Genomic DNA, 19,043 nt, shown 5'->3' on the forward strand with positions numbered 1-19,043 from the left:
CTAAGATCTAAGACATAAGACCCCCTCCAAATCTCGAAAACTAAGACCTAAGACCCCTCCAAATCTCGAAAATCAAGACCTAAGACCCCCTTCAAAGCTCGATAACACTAAGAAGCGCCCACTATACTGTCGAAGGTTGTTTGGCTCTACCATGGCCACGATTATGGACAAATTATACACCTTTTTCCAAAATTGCCGCCAATTAGATATTCTTTTGTTTTTATTCAAATTGGACCCTGATGCCTCGTTCAAGGCAAGATATTCTTTTGAATTTTAAGCTTATGAACGAGGCATCAAGGGCTAATTTGAATAAAAACATAGAATATTTAAATGGCGGCCATTTTGGAAAAAGGTGTATGTGTTTGCTAAAATTTCAATTACTATAGGTAATCGACGAGGATGGAATCCCGATGAAAAGTTACATCAATCAACTGGAAAGTGGCTTGACAGAAATAACACAAAATTCGAATTTATGGAAAAACAAGTGCCTCAATGTTCGGTTTCAGTCCGTAAAAAAAAAAACAGCAAAAAAGAGAATCTAAATAATTAAGTTCAGTGAAAACCGGCCGAATCGTTGCCCATGAAAACCTGCACGTTTCCGACATGACAATTGGAAAACAAACTGTTCATTGCTTGCGGCTGGAATCTGAAAACTTGTTGGGAATTTTGTAAATGAAGAACTCCAGCGTGAAGACTTTCTGAGCTTGAAAGAACTACTGGACCGGAAAACGGCTGAGGTCTTCCATCCAAAGCACTTGACGGAATATCTGCGCAAGTCTTTAACTGACTGCTTCAATAATAGCAAAGAAAAAATTCGGAAATTCATCTGCCATTTCTGCGGATGATGGCGTGAGCTTTTTGTTTGTTCCGTGCTTTGTACTCTCATAAAGCACGCTGTTTAAACCAATGAAAGCGCGCGTTATATAGGAACTTTATTATAAATTACCATGGTAGTATTTATGATACTCTATTTTATATAGTTATAATAGTTAGGTAATGGTAATAATGATAGTAATTTAATATTTTTGACGATTATATTGTATATGATAATTTTAATTTGTCACCTGTAAAGCGTTTTTGGACCACAGGGAAGGACGCTATATAAATGTATTATTATTATTATTATTATTATTGTTATTATTATTATTATGATTATTATTATTATGATGATGATGATGATGATTATTATTATTATTATTATTATTATTATTATTTATAGTTATGGCATGATTTTCTGGGGCAGCTCGGCAAAATTGTTTTGAGTTATAGGGTACAAATAAAGTTCGTCAAGTTCTTATTCAAATGTTTTGATTTTGCAACAAACAGAGTATCAGTTTACATTTGAGTGTTGGAAAACCCAAACCAACCGATACATAGCCCGCCACAAACCACACAGACAATTCAGACAACCAGGAGGGAGGGGGCGTTTCCAAGGAAATGCCAGTGTGATGTCAAGTCTTGCTTCAAAGGTTTTTAAAATGGCGTAAGTTAGTTTTTGAGATTTGGAGGGGATCTTAGGTCTTAGTTTTCGAGAGTTGGAGGGTGTCTTAGGTCTTAGTTTTCGAGATTTGGTGGGGGGGGGGGGGGGGATCTTAGGACTTAGTTTTCGAGATTTGGAGGGGGTATTAGTCTTAGCGCTGCCTTTCGGTGGAAAATTTCCAAAACGCAATGTGAAACCACTGCGATCTCTCTTTTCGCTCCGAACAAACGCCCACGGTATTTGCGACCCGCACTTTCAGCCGTTTTGAGGTGTTTCGTTTCAACCATTTAGAGCAAAAGAGGGACTGCTCGCAGACTACTATCACGGGAATTTATTAGCCCAACTGACAAGTTGACCTCTCCCAACTGAGTGGCGCAACCTCGTTCCCAGGGTCTTCTCGGCTAGAAAATACCCTGGGAACGAGGTTGGGTCCGTGTTCAAGGTGGAGTGGTCAACATTAATATTTCCATCCCTCAAACGGACATTGGACATTTCGTAACAATTACACGACGCAGTATCCCATGTTAATATTGACAAGCTTACCGCTCTAAAAAGAATGAAAACAGGCAGATTTACAGCTTTAGTTCAACAAGAAATAGCGTTTCTAAAGCTTTACCTCGCTGATCTAGGGTCGATCTACAGTATTTTAATAGGTCTAAAAACTCCGTTGAAGACGGTTAACTTTCAATTGTTTTGCTGGGTACTACTATTTCAATTGTCTAAAAAACTCGATTCTTCGGGAGGTTGTTTCGTTAGTCTAGTGGATATCGGGAACTGCAAGGTGAAGCCATTGATCCGGGTTCAACTCTTTGCCTCGCCTAATGTGAATCTTCTCAGCTTGTTTAAAATCTTTGTTTCGATGAAGTAGATTTGAAGTCTAAAGTAGACTGTGCGTCGTATAAGTTGAATAAAAAGGGAATGTCAGTTTATGGAAAGAGAAGCGGATGACCTGTCCAAGTACCCCCCGGGGGGGGGGGGGTACTCCCTTATATGGGCTATATAGGTATGTGCGGCCCCAAAGGGTAAGGCTTTTCAGCCGTTTTGGTCATAAATAGGGTATCGATTTTGGCCAGTTTTCCGCCATTTTGGTCATAAATAGGGTATCCATTTTTGCACTCTAGTCTTGAATTCGTTTTTTATTTAGAAGCTACTTCTTTATCATGTAACCTACCTAATAAAAGAAGATAAACATTGCCTTTAACATTGGTCTGAACTAGGGAATTAATTATAAGGCAGGTCTGCACCAGGGTATTGATTTAAGGGTCAGGTCATAAATTGGGTATCAAATTTTTGGTCAGGTCATAAATAGGGTATGGAAAATCGCAGATTTTGGTCATAAATAGGGTAAGGGTTTTGGGAAGCGGGCCGCACACCCCTACCCAATTCTTCTGGGAATACAATCCCCCCTCCCCCCCTCCCCCCCGGGCCAAGTACACTAAAGAAAAAATCCCACTCGACCAGCCGCCATATTGAAAGTCGAGAAGACCCTGGGAACGAGGTTGCTGAGTGGCGTCATAGCTTAGTTGGACCTGAAATTCACAACAATAGGCCACTTGCACTAAGAGGTCTCGTGACCAATGCTTCCCTTAAACAGTGAGTTGTAATCTTGCTGTTGCCAAAAATTGACAGAACACATAAAAATTATATTACACGTGAAATTTGAGAGGGAACTCAGTTAAGGGAGATATTTTATGGTACTTTGATTTTTCAACAAAGTAGCATGATTTGTCTTGGCCGCCATGTTCTGTTATCGAAACCAAGGCTATGAAAGTCAGGGCAAACTCTTCCCCTCCAACATGGCGGCCAAAACTACTTTTTGCTTGTATCTTGTTAAATGTTTGATAGTTGAGTTCAGATGTGCCATAAACGTTACCAAATCATCTTTTCAACATTTTCCATGAAGTTCAAGTGCAAAATTTGTGTCAGAAAGCGGTAATTCATAATTTAAAAAAAATCAACTTTAGGTCACGTGACCAGCTACGGACTTTCTCATTTTAAGCAAATGGTGCGGGTTTAAAAAACCAAATCACTATTATTTTGTTTAAGAGATGGCGCACTAATAGTGTTTCGAAGGCAAAATCATGTAACTTTCATTTTCTTAAAAACGATGTCACATGACCTTTTAGTGCAAGTGGCCTATTGTCCAGGTACTAAAAGATTCATTAAGGTAGTAAGTCGTAGTGTTTTTCGTCCTTGAAATAAAAACTGGGTTAAGAATGCTCCTGTAGGTGTTCATGTCTCCAAATAATAATTCCATAGGTCAGTAAAGGATGTATAGGAAAAAAATGTGAAAATGAAACAACAATTGGAGAACGGAAACTTGCAAGTTTAAATTGCGACTCATTAAGAATTTTGAAGAAGCGACTAATGGACCTTTTGTTGACGGTACTTACACGTAAGTACAATTTTCATGGTCATTCATGCCAGGTGCCTTGAAAAAAATCATAGCTTTCAGACTTTGGTTTGGTACTCTTTGACCGGGATTGGTTCTATCATTTTTGTTCTGTCTGTAATTTTGGCATTTTTTGTCATGACGTCTGCTTTAGGAATTGTTGAAATAAACCAGAAAATATAAAAGCAAAACAGAAACATATTACACTAGTACTGGCAATGCATTTAACGCAGCTAAATCTGGCGATTCGCTGGAAGTGTGTGAAAATGATTCGTTTCTGGATCGTTGAGCGGCGATTTTTTTTACAGCGGAAGAAAGATTACGAAGAACTCGAAGGCGGTCTCCAACAGGAAAATAGGGAAAATGTTCGGATTGCAATTTGTCTGTCGGTACTTTGTACTGACAAATGTGGCAAATTTATTAATATATAAATCATTTTAATTTGTCTGGCGAGTTTCCGGTAAGCGAATTGAGAATTGAGAAATGCATGCAATCGGTCACCAATCAGCCCTATTAGGGTTCTTGACGATCTAACGTTTTTTTCGACGCAAGTGGAAACAAAATTTTTTTTCATCTCCAACTAACTTTTTATTTAAAGCCGTTCACGCCAGCGTACCCTTTATTGTTTATTCTTCTTTATGTCCCTCCAACCCCATTAATATTTTAATCTTACCTATCAGGCGCTTAGAGAAAAAAAACCTCTTTAAGTTCTCGTTAGATCGACTTTTGTTTTCGATGGAAAAAAAATGCGACTTGCGAATAAAAAGACAATCGGTTGTGTGTGCAGTCACGTGACTTTACCAACCAGGTGCAACTTATAACCTAGCGATACATGAAAATAAACATGGATTCTCCTTGGCGGGACAGTGAAAAGTGAACATGAAAAGGGACTCTTTTATGATATCCTAAATGTCTAGCCCTTCGCGCCAAGTTGGAAATCGCCGTCTGCCACCCCTGCCAAGCGGATCACGACACAGTCCAAGCAACATTCGAGTTTCGAGTGGCCATGATTCTTCGGTCCCAACGAAAGCTGCCAAAGGGCATATGGTGAATCGATCGCAAAACAACCATAGCGGTCATATTAGTCATATTGATCTGAACGCAAACTTTAGTGATGGACCTTTTCGTCCGGCGCTTGTTCAAGGCAAGGCGATTCCGGGAAACGGACAAGGTGCGTGAACGATACGAGTTGCAGAATTTATTTTGTAGGCGTTTTATTCAAGCACGATGTTGTTGGTGAATGAAGGTTGATATTATTGTACAAAACAGCGTTTGGTTATGATATTTCAAGAAGTGAGTAAGACAGAAGTAAGCTATAACCACAATTGTAAGTTGAATGATAGAAGACCAGTGTATCCAGAGTGTTCATTTGAATACTGCACCTGAGTTCGTACTCCTACTCAGAAATCATCTGCCTCCGATACTTCATAAAAACTTCGCGTTTTATTACGCGAAATTAACCATTTTCCTGTCCCGTAAGTGTGAATTTTGGTAGGTAATTAGTATTTAACTAAACCAGGATTTATTCTTCAGATCTGGATGACGAATCAGTGCGTAATTTCCTTCGATCGAATCCTTCTTTTTTGGAAGAGTACGTGATGAAGAGTGTCGATCAAGATCGCTTAGAACGTTGGCTTATTCGGAAAACGCGAAAAATGAAAACGAAAGGATCGAAGAAAAATACCAACTCCTTTGAGCTCGATAATAACAAGCAAAGTGGTAAGTTTTATTACATTCAAGTCTTTATTATTTGAAGCATGCATTTTTATTAACGATATTAAAAAAGCTACCCCTTAATAGTACGCGGTTAATGAAAAAAAATTGTTGTAAGTTACTATTTGAAAAAAAAGTTTAAAAAAGGAGACCAACCAAGGAAGAGTAAGCTTATTTACGCAAACGAATTTTTTTCACCGGTCCCATTATGTTCTGAAAAGTCACCAATTTCTCAGTATCCCTTGGTTTTCAAGGAAGCCTTAAAAATTTAAAGGTTCAGGTACAAATAAGATTTTTTTCTCAGGTGAAAATTAAACAAACTTATGCTCACTAGATTTTTTAAAATAATACACTCTCGGAAATTCCAAGTGTAGTGTGAAAGGAACATACTTTTATTTTGCCTTTTCAAGTGCCCCAATCTATAAATGACCAGTAGAAATATTTTTAATATTATCATTTTTATAGATCCACACCGTCCTTCGCTGTCAAAGTGGAAAGTAGGTGTCAATTTTGTATGATATTACTTATTGCCTGTAGTTCATAAACTGTCATCAGGGACTCACCGACTATTCAATGCATGAAATGGAAAGTTGGCTCCAAAAGCTACCCATGGTTCATACGGTTTATTATACATGTAGCAGTTACATGTATATTGCATTTGAAATACACTGACTTCAGAATACGTACAAGGTAACTGGGTCTATTAATACTGATTGTCTTTCTTTTCAAGACCGGCAAAAAACAAAATACTTTGTATTCATGCAAATTAGTAGCTTAGTATTAATTGTGTTTGGCCTGTTTAGGCATATTTTTTATAATGATCTTTAAGACAAATGACTAACCAACAGATGTTATTGGTTCTCTACTGTAGCTCTCGTGGCTGTCAATTAGGGGTGGGCTCATGATTTATGTTTTTGTAATGAGGTTTTATGACAGTACAATGGTTAGAGACTCATGACTGGCTGGCGACAGAGAGTCAGCTGCTCTGTTCATCAATAAAATATTTCATTTTCCCCAGCCTAAGATCTATGTATTGGAAATCGTAGGATCGTGAAAGTTCTCAAAATTGCACGAGCCATGGGTAATTGCAATTTGAGACCTTTCTAAATATCACGAAGGGCCATAAATCACAAAATGCACATGAGCAAGTTCATGCAAATTTTTATTGTGTACACAATAATATTACCCAGTCATGGTGTTTCCATAGCAACTTCCGTTTTACACTCTATAACCTATTACTGTACATGTATATGCATTCGTCATTGAGCAATCAGAAAGACTATACTCTGTTGAATAATTTTAATTTTTCCTGCTTTCTAGATCTGTAGGACATGTTAAAAAGTCATCTTTTTCATTTAAACCAGTTCTAGTTTTAAATAATATGGCTGTGCCCAAAGCATTTTCTTCCCAACAATAGTAGTTCAAAACTACGAGGCACAATAATAATAATAATAATAATAATAATAATAATAATAATAATAATAATAATAATAATTATTATTATTATTATTATAATTGTGCCTAATCGCAAATTACCGTTTGATGACTGAGTTAATATTATTTTTCACAATTCCCAACAATTAAACTTTTTCTGAAAGCTTAGGAAAGCGAACTGCCATTTTCACACAAGAGCGTCGTTTCAATTACGCATGAGCAGAATATTATTTGCAGCAAAACACTTATTTGTTGACAGTTATTTGCAGGTCACGTGGTGGGCTCTCTGCCAATGAAAAGGAAGGAAAAAATACACGGAATGATAATTACAGTTATTGCGATTAGCATTACAATAATTAACAGCTCTTTTATATAATAAATCTAAAAGTACTGGTTACAATGACTGATGAATTTTTGATTTAAAATAATGGATTTTAATTCAGAAAAAATGTTTGATCAAAAAGCCTAATTTAGCTTAAAGTCTATATTTGAGTCTCAAATTTGGGACACTTGTTTGGATTTACAATGTTCCACCTGCAGCTCATCATTGGAAATTCCCTTACAGATGCACTGGCCAACTACATGATTGTACATATATCACATCAACCTTCGTCACCTATTTGTTTTAATTGTTATTTATCACTTTAAAGGAATATAATTATTTCATTTAGATATGAAAGATTAAAAAATACCTAACACATACCTGTACAGAATCGTTGCATTACATACAAAATAATCTTATTGACAAATTTAGACAAAATACAGTGTAATGGGTCTGCAGTTGATTTAATCCATTTGAATAGAGCGGTTTTCAATTGAGTGTCACAGGTAATTAGCAAATTGTTTTGGGTTTGCATTACTTTACTCAGTGATTGGTTCAAAGTGCTCACGCTATTTTTTTAACCAATCAGAAGTGAAACCAAACCAATCGTGGCTCGCGCATGCACATTTTCCCGCACTTTGTGTCGGCTACGTGTAGTTACTTTGAGTTTTGATGGGTTTACTGGATCGTCTCCGCCTTTTTTGATTGGCCAAAGTACATTACTTTTGGTTTTGGTTTTACGACGGCACTTGATTGAAACTCGCTCTTTGAAATGAACATACCATAAATAGGTGGGTAAATTTCAACTTTCTCAATGTCCTACCTATGGCAGAATTTTGTTTGAACAGACAAAGCACAGCTTCATTGGAATCACTTTCAGAGTTAAAATTAGTTTTGTTTGAAACATGAAACCATCGTAATACTTGCCAGATTAACCGGCACTCACTCTTGGGAGTGAGACTTTTACTCTGTCTAATGTGAGGTGATTTTACTCGTCAACTGGGGGCAATTCCCTAAGGGTATTTGAGGTCCCCTCCATTAAGGAGCAAGGTGAATAAGGTTGGTAATATTCTATTCTAAGAATGTGCAATCCATATCATGTGGTCTAACTAACTACAAAAATATACAATCTTATCATAGCAACCCCTTCAAATTCTTTTCATTCATCTTATAGCATAAAAATGACATGTAATCTTACCATTAATTTGTTTTGAATATTATTTAAAAATAATTACATGTATGTTGCTTTTTTTCCTTATAATAGTTTTGTGTACACAGTGACAAGAAAAAAATGCTTGAGGAGTTAACAAATGATATTCATCAGTCTCCAAATAAACAGAAGGTCTTGATGGAGCTGGCCAATTGTATTGCATCAGGTAAAAAGGAATATTTATTTAAGCAATTTTATGCAGTGTTCTATTTGGACCATAACCGTTTTGTGCACTTGCGGCCACGTACAATCCTAGCAAAAAGACTTGCACTCTTTCCCCTGTTTTGTTCAGGCAAGTAATAATTATACCCCTTGCATCAGGTCCCTTACCCGACACAATCATTGTATAGCAGGATGCACAAGAAACCCAGCCTTCACACTGTCTAGGAAGAAATAGCCTGCACACAGGCTCTCTGTGCGTCAAATGGCATGCACCAATCAGGCCTTCTGATATTAAGCATTGGTGCAATTTCGCACAATCGACCTCAAATCGCATTGGATCGCACAATTCACGAAAAATCACATAATTCACAAAAGAACGCACAAAATTCGTAAAATAAAACAGAAAACAACAAGTTTCTCAGGAGTTCCTGCATAAATACGCCATTTTTAAGATGATTTTCCTTGGAAAGCGGCTAAAAAGCCTTTGTTACCTTCAATTTCTTAAAGTTCAAGGCGTTATTTTGCATGTGGGGGCCTGGTACGAGTCTCATTCTTGAAGAGTCGCCAATTGGTGTAACACAAACACGCCCTTTGTTCAGATTAGCAAATCTGTTCAGAAATATAATACTGCACACAAAAACAAAGTGTAAGAAGCTAGTCGTAGCATGCAGGAATATTAATATTTATTGATCATTCATTTGGCATTAGCTGTACATGTGTCCTTTCAACTTTTAACGTGGTGCACCAATAGTGCAGAAGACCTCATGTTTTTTTACTTGTCCCAACTAATGTCGATCAAGATTCATAATTACTCTTCCCTTATTTTCAAAATGTCTTAAAATTGCTCAGAAAAAAATCGCATAATTTACAATATTTATCGCATGATTGGCCTTTCTAATCGCATAATCTGCCCTGCAAATTTTGCACAATTAATTTTTGCATTTTTTCATCACACCGTATCAGAAGGCCTGTCCAATTCCCCAGCTGTTGACCGCATGCCATATGACACACTGTCAGAGCCTTTGTGCAGGCTAAGGAAGAAAAAAATATTCGGTAGATAATTTTTGATGTGCTTTTTACATGAAGGAAATAAGTTGAAAATGTATTAACATCTAAGACTAGATTAATATCTAAATTAACTTGTGTTAAATGTATTTGAAAATAATTTATAGTTAACAACTCCGTCGCTAGTGGAGGTTGTACAGTATATGCCTGAGATACATGTATCTAGGAGCTTCCACTATTGGCAGCCAGCTCCTAAATAGATGGTCAGACTACTCCCATGGCTGGGAAATTGTGGCAACCCAGCCAGGATTTCTCAGATAGATGCCTAAATACCTCACTCATCTGCATTGACAAGATATTTTAAAATCTGCTGAGCAAACACTGAACTCTGGTCATTATGACCCAAGTCATTACAATAGGATGAAAGCTTATAGAAAATTGCACAGCTTATAATAACCCACTTTATTAATGAATAGTAGAAAAGAGGGAGGGGAGCCACTACAAAGGTTTCACAAACACGCATTTTCCACTACACCACTTACACGCCACGGTTGCACCCTGCAGTACTCAACCGCACAACACAGGGTTAGCAATCCTGTTGATCATCAACTCCTTTCTTTTAGCTGCATGTATATTTTAATGTTTTGTTGTTTCGTCAGCTTGTCATGCAGATTCCTTTACACTGTACTTGGTTGATGGAACCGGAAAGGTAATGATACTTTTAATAGTTTATGCATCTGAGAAACAGTGAATTTTCTTTGCTGTATTACATGTAATTTTTGAAAAAAAATGGTGTACCTGTAATAACCAAGTTTAAGGACAACAGTGATGACAGTGAATCGTTGGTTCTTTATCATTTTTTCAAAATGGTTGACCTAATAAATCCATGAGTTATAGGATTCTTTGCCCATTATAGAACAACATCAACAAGATTAATAATCATGCAAGACTTAAATAACTTATACTAAAATTATTAATGTTCAAGTGGTGTTCTTGTTACTAAAACCTTTTGTCATGTGACTAATTCACTGAATTTACCTGAAGTCTTTGACTGTATAACTTTTTTGTCTGCATTTGGAAATGATTGGATGCCAAAAAATCTGTTGCACAATATATAATTATGCTGTCAATTTGCCAGCTGGATAATGAAGCAAACAGGGACTATCTGCAAGCAAACTAAAACACATCTCCTCACTAGTGAGATGCAAATTATACATTATTTTTAAGTCATGATCTTTCCACATTTGTACTTCAAATGTACATGCACGGTTGGTTCTTGAATTGCCACTTGTACTGGAAGTTGCCATATTGAACTGTAGCCACTTAACAACATTTGTCGCAAGTGGAGGTCAGGTGACCCCCTTAAGCACACTGCAGACATTGGCCAGCAACCCAACCCTTTCCTTAATGGAACGACCTATGTGGCCAGCAGTATCCACAATCCAGCCACGAGCCCCTGCACCCAACAGGGGAGGCAGGGACAGAAACAACAAACCATGCAGGGCCCCAGTCACACTGAAAGAATGATATTTCTGAACAGGAATAATTTAAATAAAATAATGGTAATAATAATAATGATAATAATAAAGGTATAATTACTATAAAAAATGTTGGACACTGACTTACTTGAACGTCAAATGACGTTAAGTCAGTGTCCAACAGCTTTTATTATAGTAATTATGCAAATTCCTGACTGCAATTTCAGCATATTTCGTACATGTATGATAAAGGTAGTAACGATAAGAATAATAATAATAAAACTAACAAGTACTTCTATAGTAGTAACATTAGGGAAGGGGGCGTACGATGCAATCACAAAAGCAAGCAACTGCACCGAACAACAAAAATTTAACGCTTCGCTATTAAACCATAACTACACGTACTGCTATACTATGACCACGATGGCAAGACAGCTGACTGTAATTCTAGAGGACGATTAACCCTACTAGCAACCAAAGCCAGGACCGAGGAGACATGGAAGAAATCAATGCAAACGCAACACTAAAAACAATTATAGCAATACAATGCTAAAAGACCCTATTGAATGCAATGCAAACACAATCCAACGCAACGCTAATGTAATACTTAAAACAAGATCCAACACCAGCATAATCCAATGCAAATGCAATGCTAACTAAAACAATAAAGATGTTTAACTAACCGGAGGCATCGACCAATGCTGGCTCCTTGTTGTTAACTAAGTTAAATTGCCTATTTAACTAGTGGACATTAAAACATGCTTATCCTGGCTCATATTTCTTCTTCCCTCAGGCACTGTTCATTTACAATCCAAGCATCCCAGAAGGGTATGTAATAGTGTTTTTCACCAGAATGTAAAAAAAGATACCTTGAAATCTATGATGAGACTTTTGGCTTTTATGGGGTCACATGCATGTGCAATCTTTGATACCATCTCAAATGAGCTTGAGAAAGAAATTGACAATATTCGTATTTTAATTAGTGAATGGCATTCAGCACAATTTAAACAGTTTTCAGTTTCATCTATTTGTCATCAAGGCTGTACAGGTCCTGATTATTGTAATGTTTTGTGCATTTCGGTTTCAGGAGGACCTCTTCAAATATTAAAATTGAGCCAGGAACCACAATTGCAGCATATGTTGCTCATACTCAAAAGCCATTGAGGACAAATGAAGTGTTAGGGGTACGTTACAATCTGCTGAAGATGGAATCTAATAATTTAGCTATCATTCTTTTATACATACAATCATGTAATGGCTTTTTTTTTCAACTCAGCCCAATGCACCTAAATTTTGCCCTTTTTATAATAAAATATTGCCCTGGTGGTACCAAATTTTCTTTAGTTAGTGGCAATAAGATAATAGATAATTGACCATGTGGTTGTGGTGTAAGTACTGACCTCACATTACTCAAGCATGCTTGCTTGTGACGTCAGTCGAGCAATCAGTAGCAAGGGCTAGAGTTTTAAGCAAATACGGCGTGGTCACATTGCACTTCGGTTTGAGTCGCGCGTTAGTTGAAAATAGATGAACTGTTTCCCAGACTAGTTTCAATCGTTTCTACTGATGAGGAAGGCGAACCTCTTTCCCCTAACCATACAACTGTTCCTGGAACAGTTGCCTGAGCAGGATTAGAAGAAAACTTTAATGTTTTGAGCAAGACCTTCGACGAATTTCCATGGAGACGTAGAAGGTGACGCAATTAATCGACAGTGGATAAGTTAAGATTGGTAGCTTGCTTTGCTTGTTCGGAATGGGCGATGACCTGGAGGCGTCATAAGGCGAAGGCGTCCTGAACATATTCGAGTACAAATGATTCACAGGTCCGTAAGACAACAGTGAGATGATGTAACGCTGCACCTTAAATCAAAACTTCAGTACGAAAGATCAAGCTGTCAAATTACAGAATGTACCACCCTCTTCCTTATTGGTCAGCTTTCGGGAATTGCATGTTTACCTAGCACAGTTCAAGAGCATTGCAGAGCGCTCTTGAGCTGGGGTGCGGATCCTGTGAGGTTTTTTAAGCAACTCCGCATCTTTTTTAAGCAAGCAAGCAACGTCGTGCTTGGTCGGTCACACCTGTGACGAGCTGTGTAGGAATGTGCTAGGTAACCAAATATTGGCAAAGCAAACAAGGTTCTAGCGCGAATGTGACCGTGGGGTAAGTTACAAGTGACTTCTAACTCATGCTGTCTTGACAGGCAACCCACTGTAATATTGGAAAGAAAACATGCATTGTAACTTATTATTCAACACTTTGTTACAATGTCCAAATAAGGTCATAGTGTGCTCAATATTTGTTGTGCGTACTCAACAGATATCCTGCGATATACGTAAATTTGTGTTGCAGAGAAAGATAGTAGTTCTTCCAGCTTTTCTTTCCAATAAACGTAGAAAATTGTTCTTTGTCATCAATGTGTTGAATAAAACAATTATCCTGCTCAGTCTTGCAGAATATCATCTGATTTTAGCCAACTCGGCATACGGCCTTGTCGGCTATTAAAGTATCAGGGGACATTCCGCACGGCGCAATTTCGCAGGATAATAAAATATATTTTTGAGAGTTACAATTTGGGTCTGTTGGTTTATTTTTAAGGATGAGCGTTTCCCAGGAGGAATTGGATTGGAAGGTAAGTAAAATGTACTCAAGAAACTAGTATTTATTAGTATATTGTACATATTTGGTCTTTTTTACTTTATTAATTGTAAATATGTATATTAGTAATGCAGGTCCACATCAGCCAATGGCTGCCAGTTTTTTTAACCTGCAAGATCAAATAAAGTATGTATGTATGTATGTATGTAACAGCAAAATGATTAAATATTAAACAAAGTGAAATATACAAATTTAGCAAAGGAATGAATAAATAAATTTCAGTGAAAATGTGGAAAAGATTGAGATTCGTAGCACAGTTCTCATGTACAAGTGCATGATGCAGCCACTAAACACTGGCCTAAAATTCTAAAATTCTTAAAAATTGTTGCATGTGCTTTAAGTAACTTGATAAAAATGATGAAAAACAATAATTATATGTTTTCAGCTATTTTATCTTACCCATATGCATTATGGGTAAGATAAAATAGCTGAAAACAAGTAATTATTGTTTTTCATCATTTTTATCAAGTTACTTAAAGCACATGCAACAATTTTTAAGAATTTTAGAATTTTAGACCAGCCATGCCTGTTTTCCCTGTTTTCCCTAAAGCTAGATTTTACTGATTTTTTAAAACTTTTTCAACTTAAAAATTAATACCAATAACTATGTTATTTACAGCAAATATAACATCTGTAAACTGTTATACATCGAAGAGAAGCTAATATTTGTGCATTCAACACGAAAATTGAATGAGATGTATGTACACGCTGTGACGAACTTTCCCGCTAATATTTGCTGAGCTTAAACAACTAAGCTTCCTAATATGGAAGTCTATAAATTTGATGCAACTGTTTAGAATGCATGAAAACGTTAATAACTCGTTATAAATTCATCCAGGTAGTTAAAAATTATTTATGATATTATGTTTTGAGGTAAAATTGGTTTGTAGTCGCCCAGAATTACAACTGGCACATGATATTTAAAGAAAAAAGTTACATCTTCACTGTCTTGAGCACTATCATCGGTTGTGCCAATTGATTTTGAAAATGAACAGATGGGAACTTTGAGGATTCTGTTCATGTTATACATAATATTAACTAGTAGAGATGATATTTTTACCACACAAATGATTTCAAGATTAGAAAATAAGAAGAAGTTGGAGAAAACAACAAAAAGTGAGGGACGACTGGCTGTGCACGTTACGCTTGATGCCATGTTTCTGACAGAACAAGAACCCACACACTATTCGAAAAGAGTAGGGGACGTGGTTCCCGGTGTTGTGGCCTATCTTCATCACTCACTTACATCATCACTCATCATGGGTTGGGAGGGTTCAGTGGGCTCATAAATGGACTGATAGCGGCTGCCATCGGCGCCCTTAGTATGCTGATGTCCGAGCCCACTGCAAAAATGTAAATAGGACACGTATGTTTGTCCTATCAATCAATCGCGACATTACTTACTTACTTACTTATCACAACTCAGTGCTGATTTATATGTGTTAGATATTTTATTTAGCCAAACTTCAGTGGAAAATATTCTTCAATGTACTCCTTATAATCAAGGAAATTTTCATACGATTTCCACAACATTATTATTGTGCGGCAAGATATTCCAAAACGTTCTATTTAAGGCGGTGAATTTTTCTTGTGGTCATGACAACTGTGCTACTCATCTGAGTCATTTGTTTTTATTATTGCTATATTGCTTGAGGTAGTTCAGTAGAAAGCACATTTCATTTGCTATTAGAGAAGACCTGTGGGACAGTATACTATGCTCTGCTGTCAGACTTGTTATACAGTCACGCAGACGAGTCTCACTGACATGCAATAATTATAACCTTAACCTAGCCATGAGCCCCCACACAGCACAGTAGACATTCAGGACCTTCCACATTTGGCAGCCAGCTCCGAGATATAGTAGACTGCTCTCATGGCTGGGAAATCCTGGCAACCCAACCATGAGACCCTACACAATACACTAGGAATGCACCTGTCACTCTGATAAAAAAAGGAAAGAAAGAGGGGAATGGGAAAACTATGCATACCATAAAGATTCGTGTATAAGCCGCACCTTTTTCCTTAAGTTTTGGGCCTAAAATCGCAGGTGCGGCTTATACACAAGACCATTGCTGTCAGAGGGAGTAAACTGGCTCGTAGGGGTCACAAATTGTAACTTAACATTAAACACATTGAAACCTGTTGTTGATCACTGCTTTCGGTAGAAGTGGTGTCTCCTAAAGGAGCCGTTTGTTTGCATCGTCAGGTTTAGAACTTGCTCGCCAGTAGTTCTTTCAAGTGTTTTATTTGCACTTAAATTGTTTGAGCAGTTAAACTATAACTGACATGGAATCTCTATTCCTCCGCACAGCTGCTTACAATCACCTCAACGCTGATTTCTCCACTACATGCAAGAAAATACCACGCTATTCAGGAGAACTCGCGAGGCAAATGGCTGACCGTTTCATTGCCCTTCACTGCTTTTGCAGCGTGTTTGTCCATGGGGTTGTTAAACTCTCGTTTAGCAACAAGTTTTTCTCCAATCGATGGCTTCCATACGTCTTGATAGACATGATAATCCATGCACAGATGATGCGAAATCGAATGTTTCCATGTCCAGACTTCCCTCGTTACCGTAAATGACTGTGTGGCTACCAAGCAAACGTTTTGCATCCTTGTCCTGTGCTTTTTCTTGCAAAATCTATCGTTTTCATTCAACTGGGTTTTAGCAATGAACACAACTGTTGTCAGTCACAGGGAATAGGGAAATTGATTTTAAAAAAGCTTTTAAAAGGTATTTTCAGAGTTGATTATAATAACTTATTGCTCTCGCTGGAAATACACAACATTAGATTTCGTCAAGTTTATTGGTAACATCTGTGAACAAACGCCCAACTTTTGTTACAAGAGTGCTTTTTTGGAATTCTTATTTTTTCCAAAATCATGCTTGAAAGTTGGGAGTGTGGCTTATACACGAGTCTTTATGGTATTCATTGCTCAGGATAAGTCAAGGATGAGCAGCCATTTTCCTGGCTGATAGTTTTTGGGGATTTTAAACCCCAAAGTGACTGATGTTGAGATTCATTTGGGAATAGGAATTATAACAAGTGGACATCCCTGGTCAATCACAGCAGGTTGGAAGGGACACTGCAGGCAGGTTGTAGTGTGTGGAAGTTTAACACAGCTGAAGGCAAAGACCAAGAATATTGTAATCCACCTGATGTTGATCCTGTAGGAAATGAAGTTCATTTTGCAGGAACAGGAGTAGTAATAGATTATTATTAAATTGGATAGAGAAACCAAACCTGTTGGTGTATGTTCTGGAAGGGATCACGAGAGGTTGTACATAGATATAAAGGCTGATGTGAAAGACAAGGCTGAAATACCTGATAGGAGAAGCAACCTTCCACGGGACAGTTGCATGGTGTTGAACTGAAGAAGTATCAAGGGGACCAGATGCAGGAGACCCGGCCAGCATTTGAAACAAAGCATAGAAAAGAAATGTGAACACTATTAATTTTTACAACATGGGAAGGAACGGAGGGGTGACAGAAGCAACATTGGCTGACAGGCCAGCGTCACGTGTCATAGCAATTCAAAACCTGGAAAATTTAGTTATTTTTTGAGCTATTGCTGGATTGGGAAGTAGAGACAAAAAAGGTGGTAGAAAATTGGCTCATCAAATTTATTGGGTGAAGCACAGATATGAAAAATATATATTAAGTCCAGATTCATACCAGACCATTCTTATTACTGTAGCAAACATGAAGTTGCCTCATCTTTTTTGAATAGCCAGATTATAATGCAGCCATGCCTTGCCTGGAAACCGACGTGAGGTCTTGAGAATAAGGGGCTTGTATTGAGCCAGATCTTACCATCTAATAGAATGATAATTGGAATGACAGATCCAAGGGTACACAGTGAAAGTTTTGATCCATGTGACAATTTCAGTAATTTCTTGAACCCTCCTCTTGGAAGATGAGTTTGCAATCCAGGTACATGTAGGTTTGGGGGTCTGACCCCTGTTCCTTGAGGTTCTCAGCTAAGAAGTTGGTTACATCTACGAACTGACCTGATCCAATCTTGGTCACCAGCTTCTCAGGGATTGAAGAGTACCCTTTGGTACCACAATGAGTGGTCTGTGAAGACAAGATGCCCTGGCCACTGAAACAATTTTGCAGAAGACAACGGGATGATGTGACTGAAACAGAGGATGAGCTGTTCCAGCACCCCGAGGCCCAAACAACGATGGCATGCTAAAAAAGGGGGCTCCCCAACAAGCAATAGTTAGAAATAAAAGAATTAGGTACAACGATTACCTGAAGAGGAACCAGTAGACGACGATGGTGTGCGTTCACCAAGGCCTGAATTCGAAGTGATTGGAATCAAAAATCATGTTTCCCACTTGTCAGCTTGTGCTTGTAGGAAAAACTCAAGAACTTAAGTCATTTTGCATGGCAGCCAAAATATGTAGCAAGGAGGTATCATGTGCCTGAGAAAAGGTCTGAGTAAGGTCTTCTGGTGAAAAAGTATAAAAGGTTATTGATAAAGCATAAAATGGAGGAGTGAAAGTGCCTGATGTAGCCAGGGTTGTGGTCCGATGTATATGGAAATGACCCCACATGACAGGCACTTTTTTGGTTCATAGTATGTCACAAATTCTGAGCCATCTCCAAGCATGAAGAACTGGAAATTCCATCTGCTGCTTGTTTATTAGGTGCAATGAACCCTTTTAGATAGATAATATTATTATGTTTATAATTTTGCATGGGACAAAATTTAGTATTTTCCTTTGCATGTACAAAATCAAATGGTTTTAATAATACATGTAATTACTTAACTTATACCTCAAAAATAAAATTGATTAAACTGTCAGTTACATTATAAATTATGCCTTTCTTATCGCGAAAAAAATTATATTATTTTTCTCAATTTAAGATACCATTCTTCTTCCAGATAGTACAGCACAATCTGTACTGTGTCAGCCAATAGTCCAATCAAATGGAGAGTTAATTGGTGAGTGTTTCTGCAGTCATGTCATTAAATGTTTAACTCATTCACCCCTAAACCGGCCAGACTTAGTATTTTACTCTGTCCAACGCCAGACGATTTTACTCGTCAATGGGGAACCCCCAGGAGTCAATGGGTTAATTAATCACTCAATGAAAAACTGTCCCATTAATACCTTCTTTTAATTTGTAGCAGGGTTGCGATCAGTCTGGACTGATCATGGAAATTTATGCAAAGACAT

At 37.5% G+C, this 19,043-nt stretch overlaps 1 protein-coding gene across 1 annotated transcript in view; it reads left to right on the plus strand.

Annotated features, from left to right (window-relative positions):
• The first annotated feature begins 4,681 nt into the window (after positions 1–4,681).
• The window catches only part of LOC137975002 (probable 3',5'-cyclic phosphodiesterase pde-5), a 58,198-nt gene continuing 43,836 nt past the window's right edge, over positions 4,682–19,043 (plus strand). The window contains exons 1-9 of the mRNA XM_068822031.1: positions 4,682–5,043; positions 5,406–5,591; positions 6,051–6,082; positions 8,606–8,717; positions 10,378–10,427; positions 11,990–12,024; positions 12,284–12,380; positions 13,793–13,826; positions 18,749–18,808. Coding sequence (XP_068678132.1) covers positions 4,782–5,043; positions 5,406–5,591; positions 6,051–6,082; positions 8,606–8,717; positions 10,378–10,427; positions 11,990–12,024; positions 12,284–12,380; positions 13,793–13,826; positions 18,749–18,808 — 868 coding nt within the window. The 5' untranslated portion in view covers positions 4,682–4,781. The remainder of the gene's footprint in view (positions 5,044–5,405; positions 5,592–6,050; positions 6,083–8,605; positions 8,718–10,377; positions 10,428–11,989; positions 12,025–12,283; positions 12,381–13,792; positions 13,827–18,748; positions 18,809–19,043) is intronic.

The sequence above is a fragment of the Montipora foliosa genome, chromosome 11, assembly GCF_036669935.1.
Source record: "Montipora foliosa isolate CH-2021 chromosome 11, ASM3666993v2, whole genome shotgun sequence".
In the NCBI taxonomy this organism is placed as follows: domain Eukaryota; kingdom Metazoa; phylum Cnidaria; class Anthozoa; order Scleractinia; family Acroporidae; genus Montipora; species Montipora foliosa.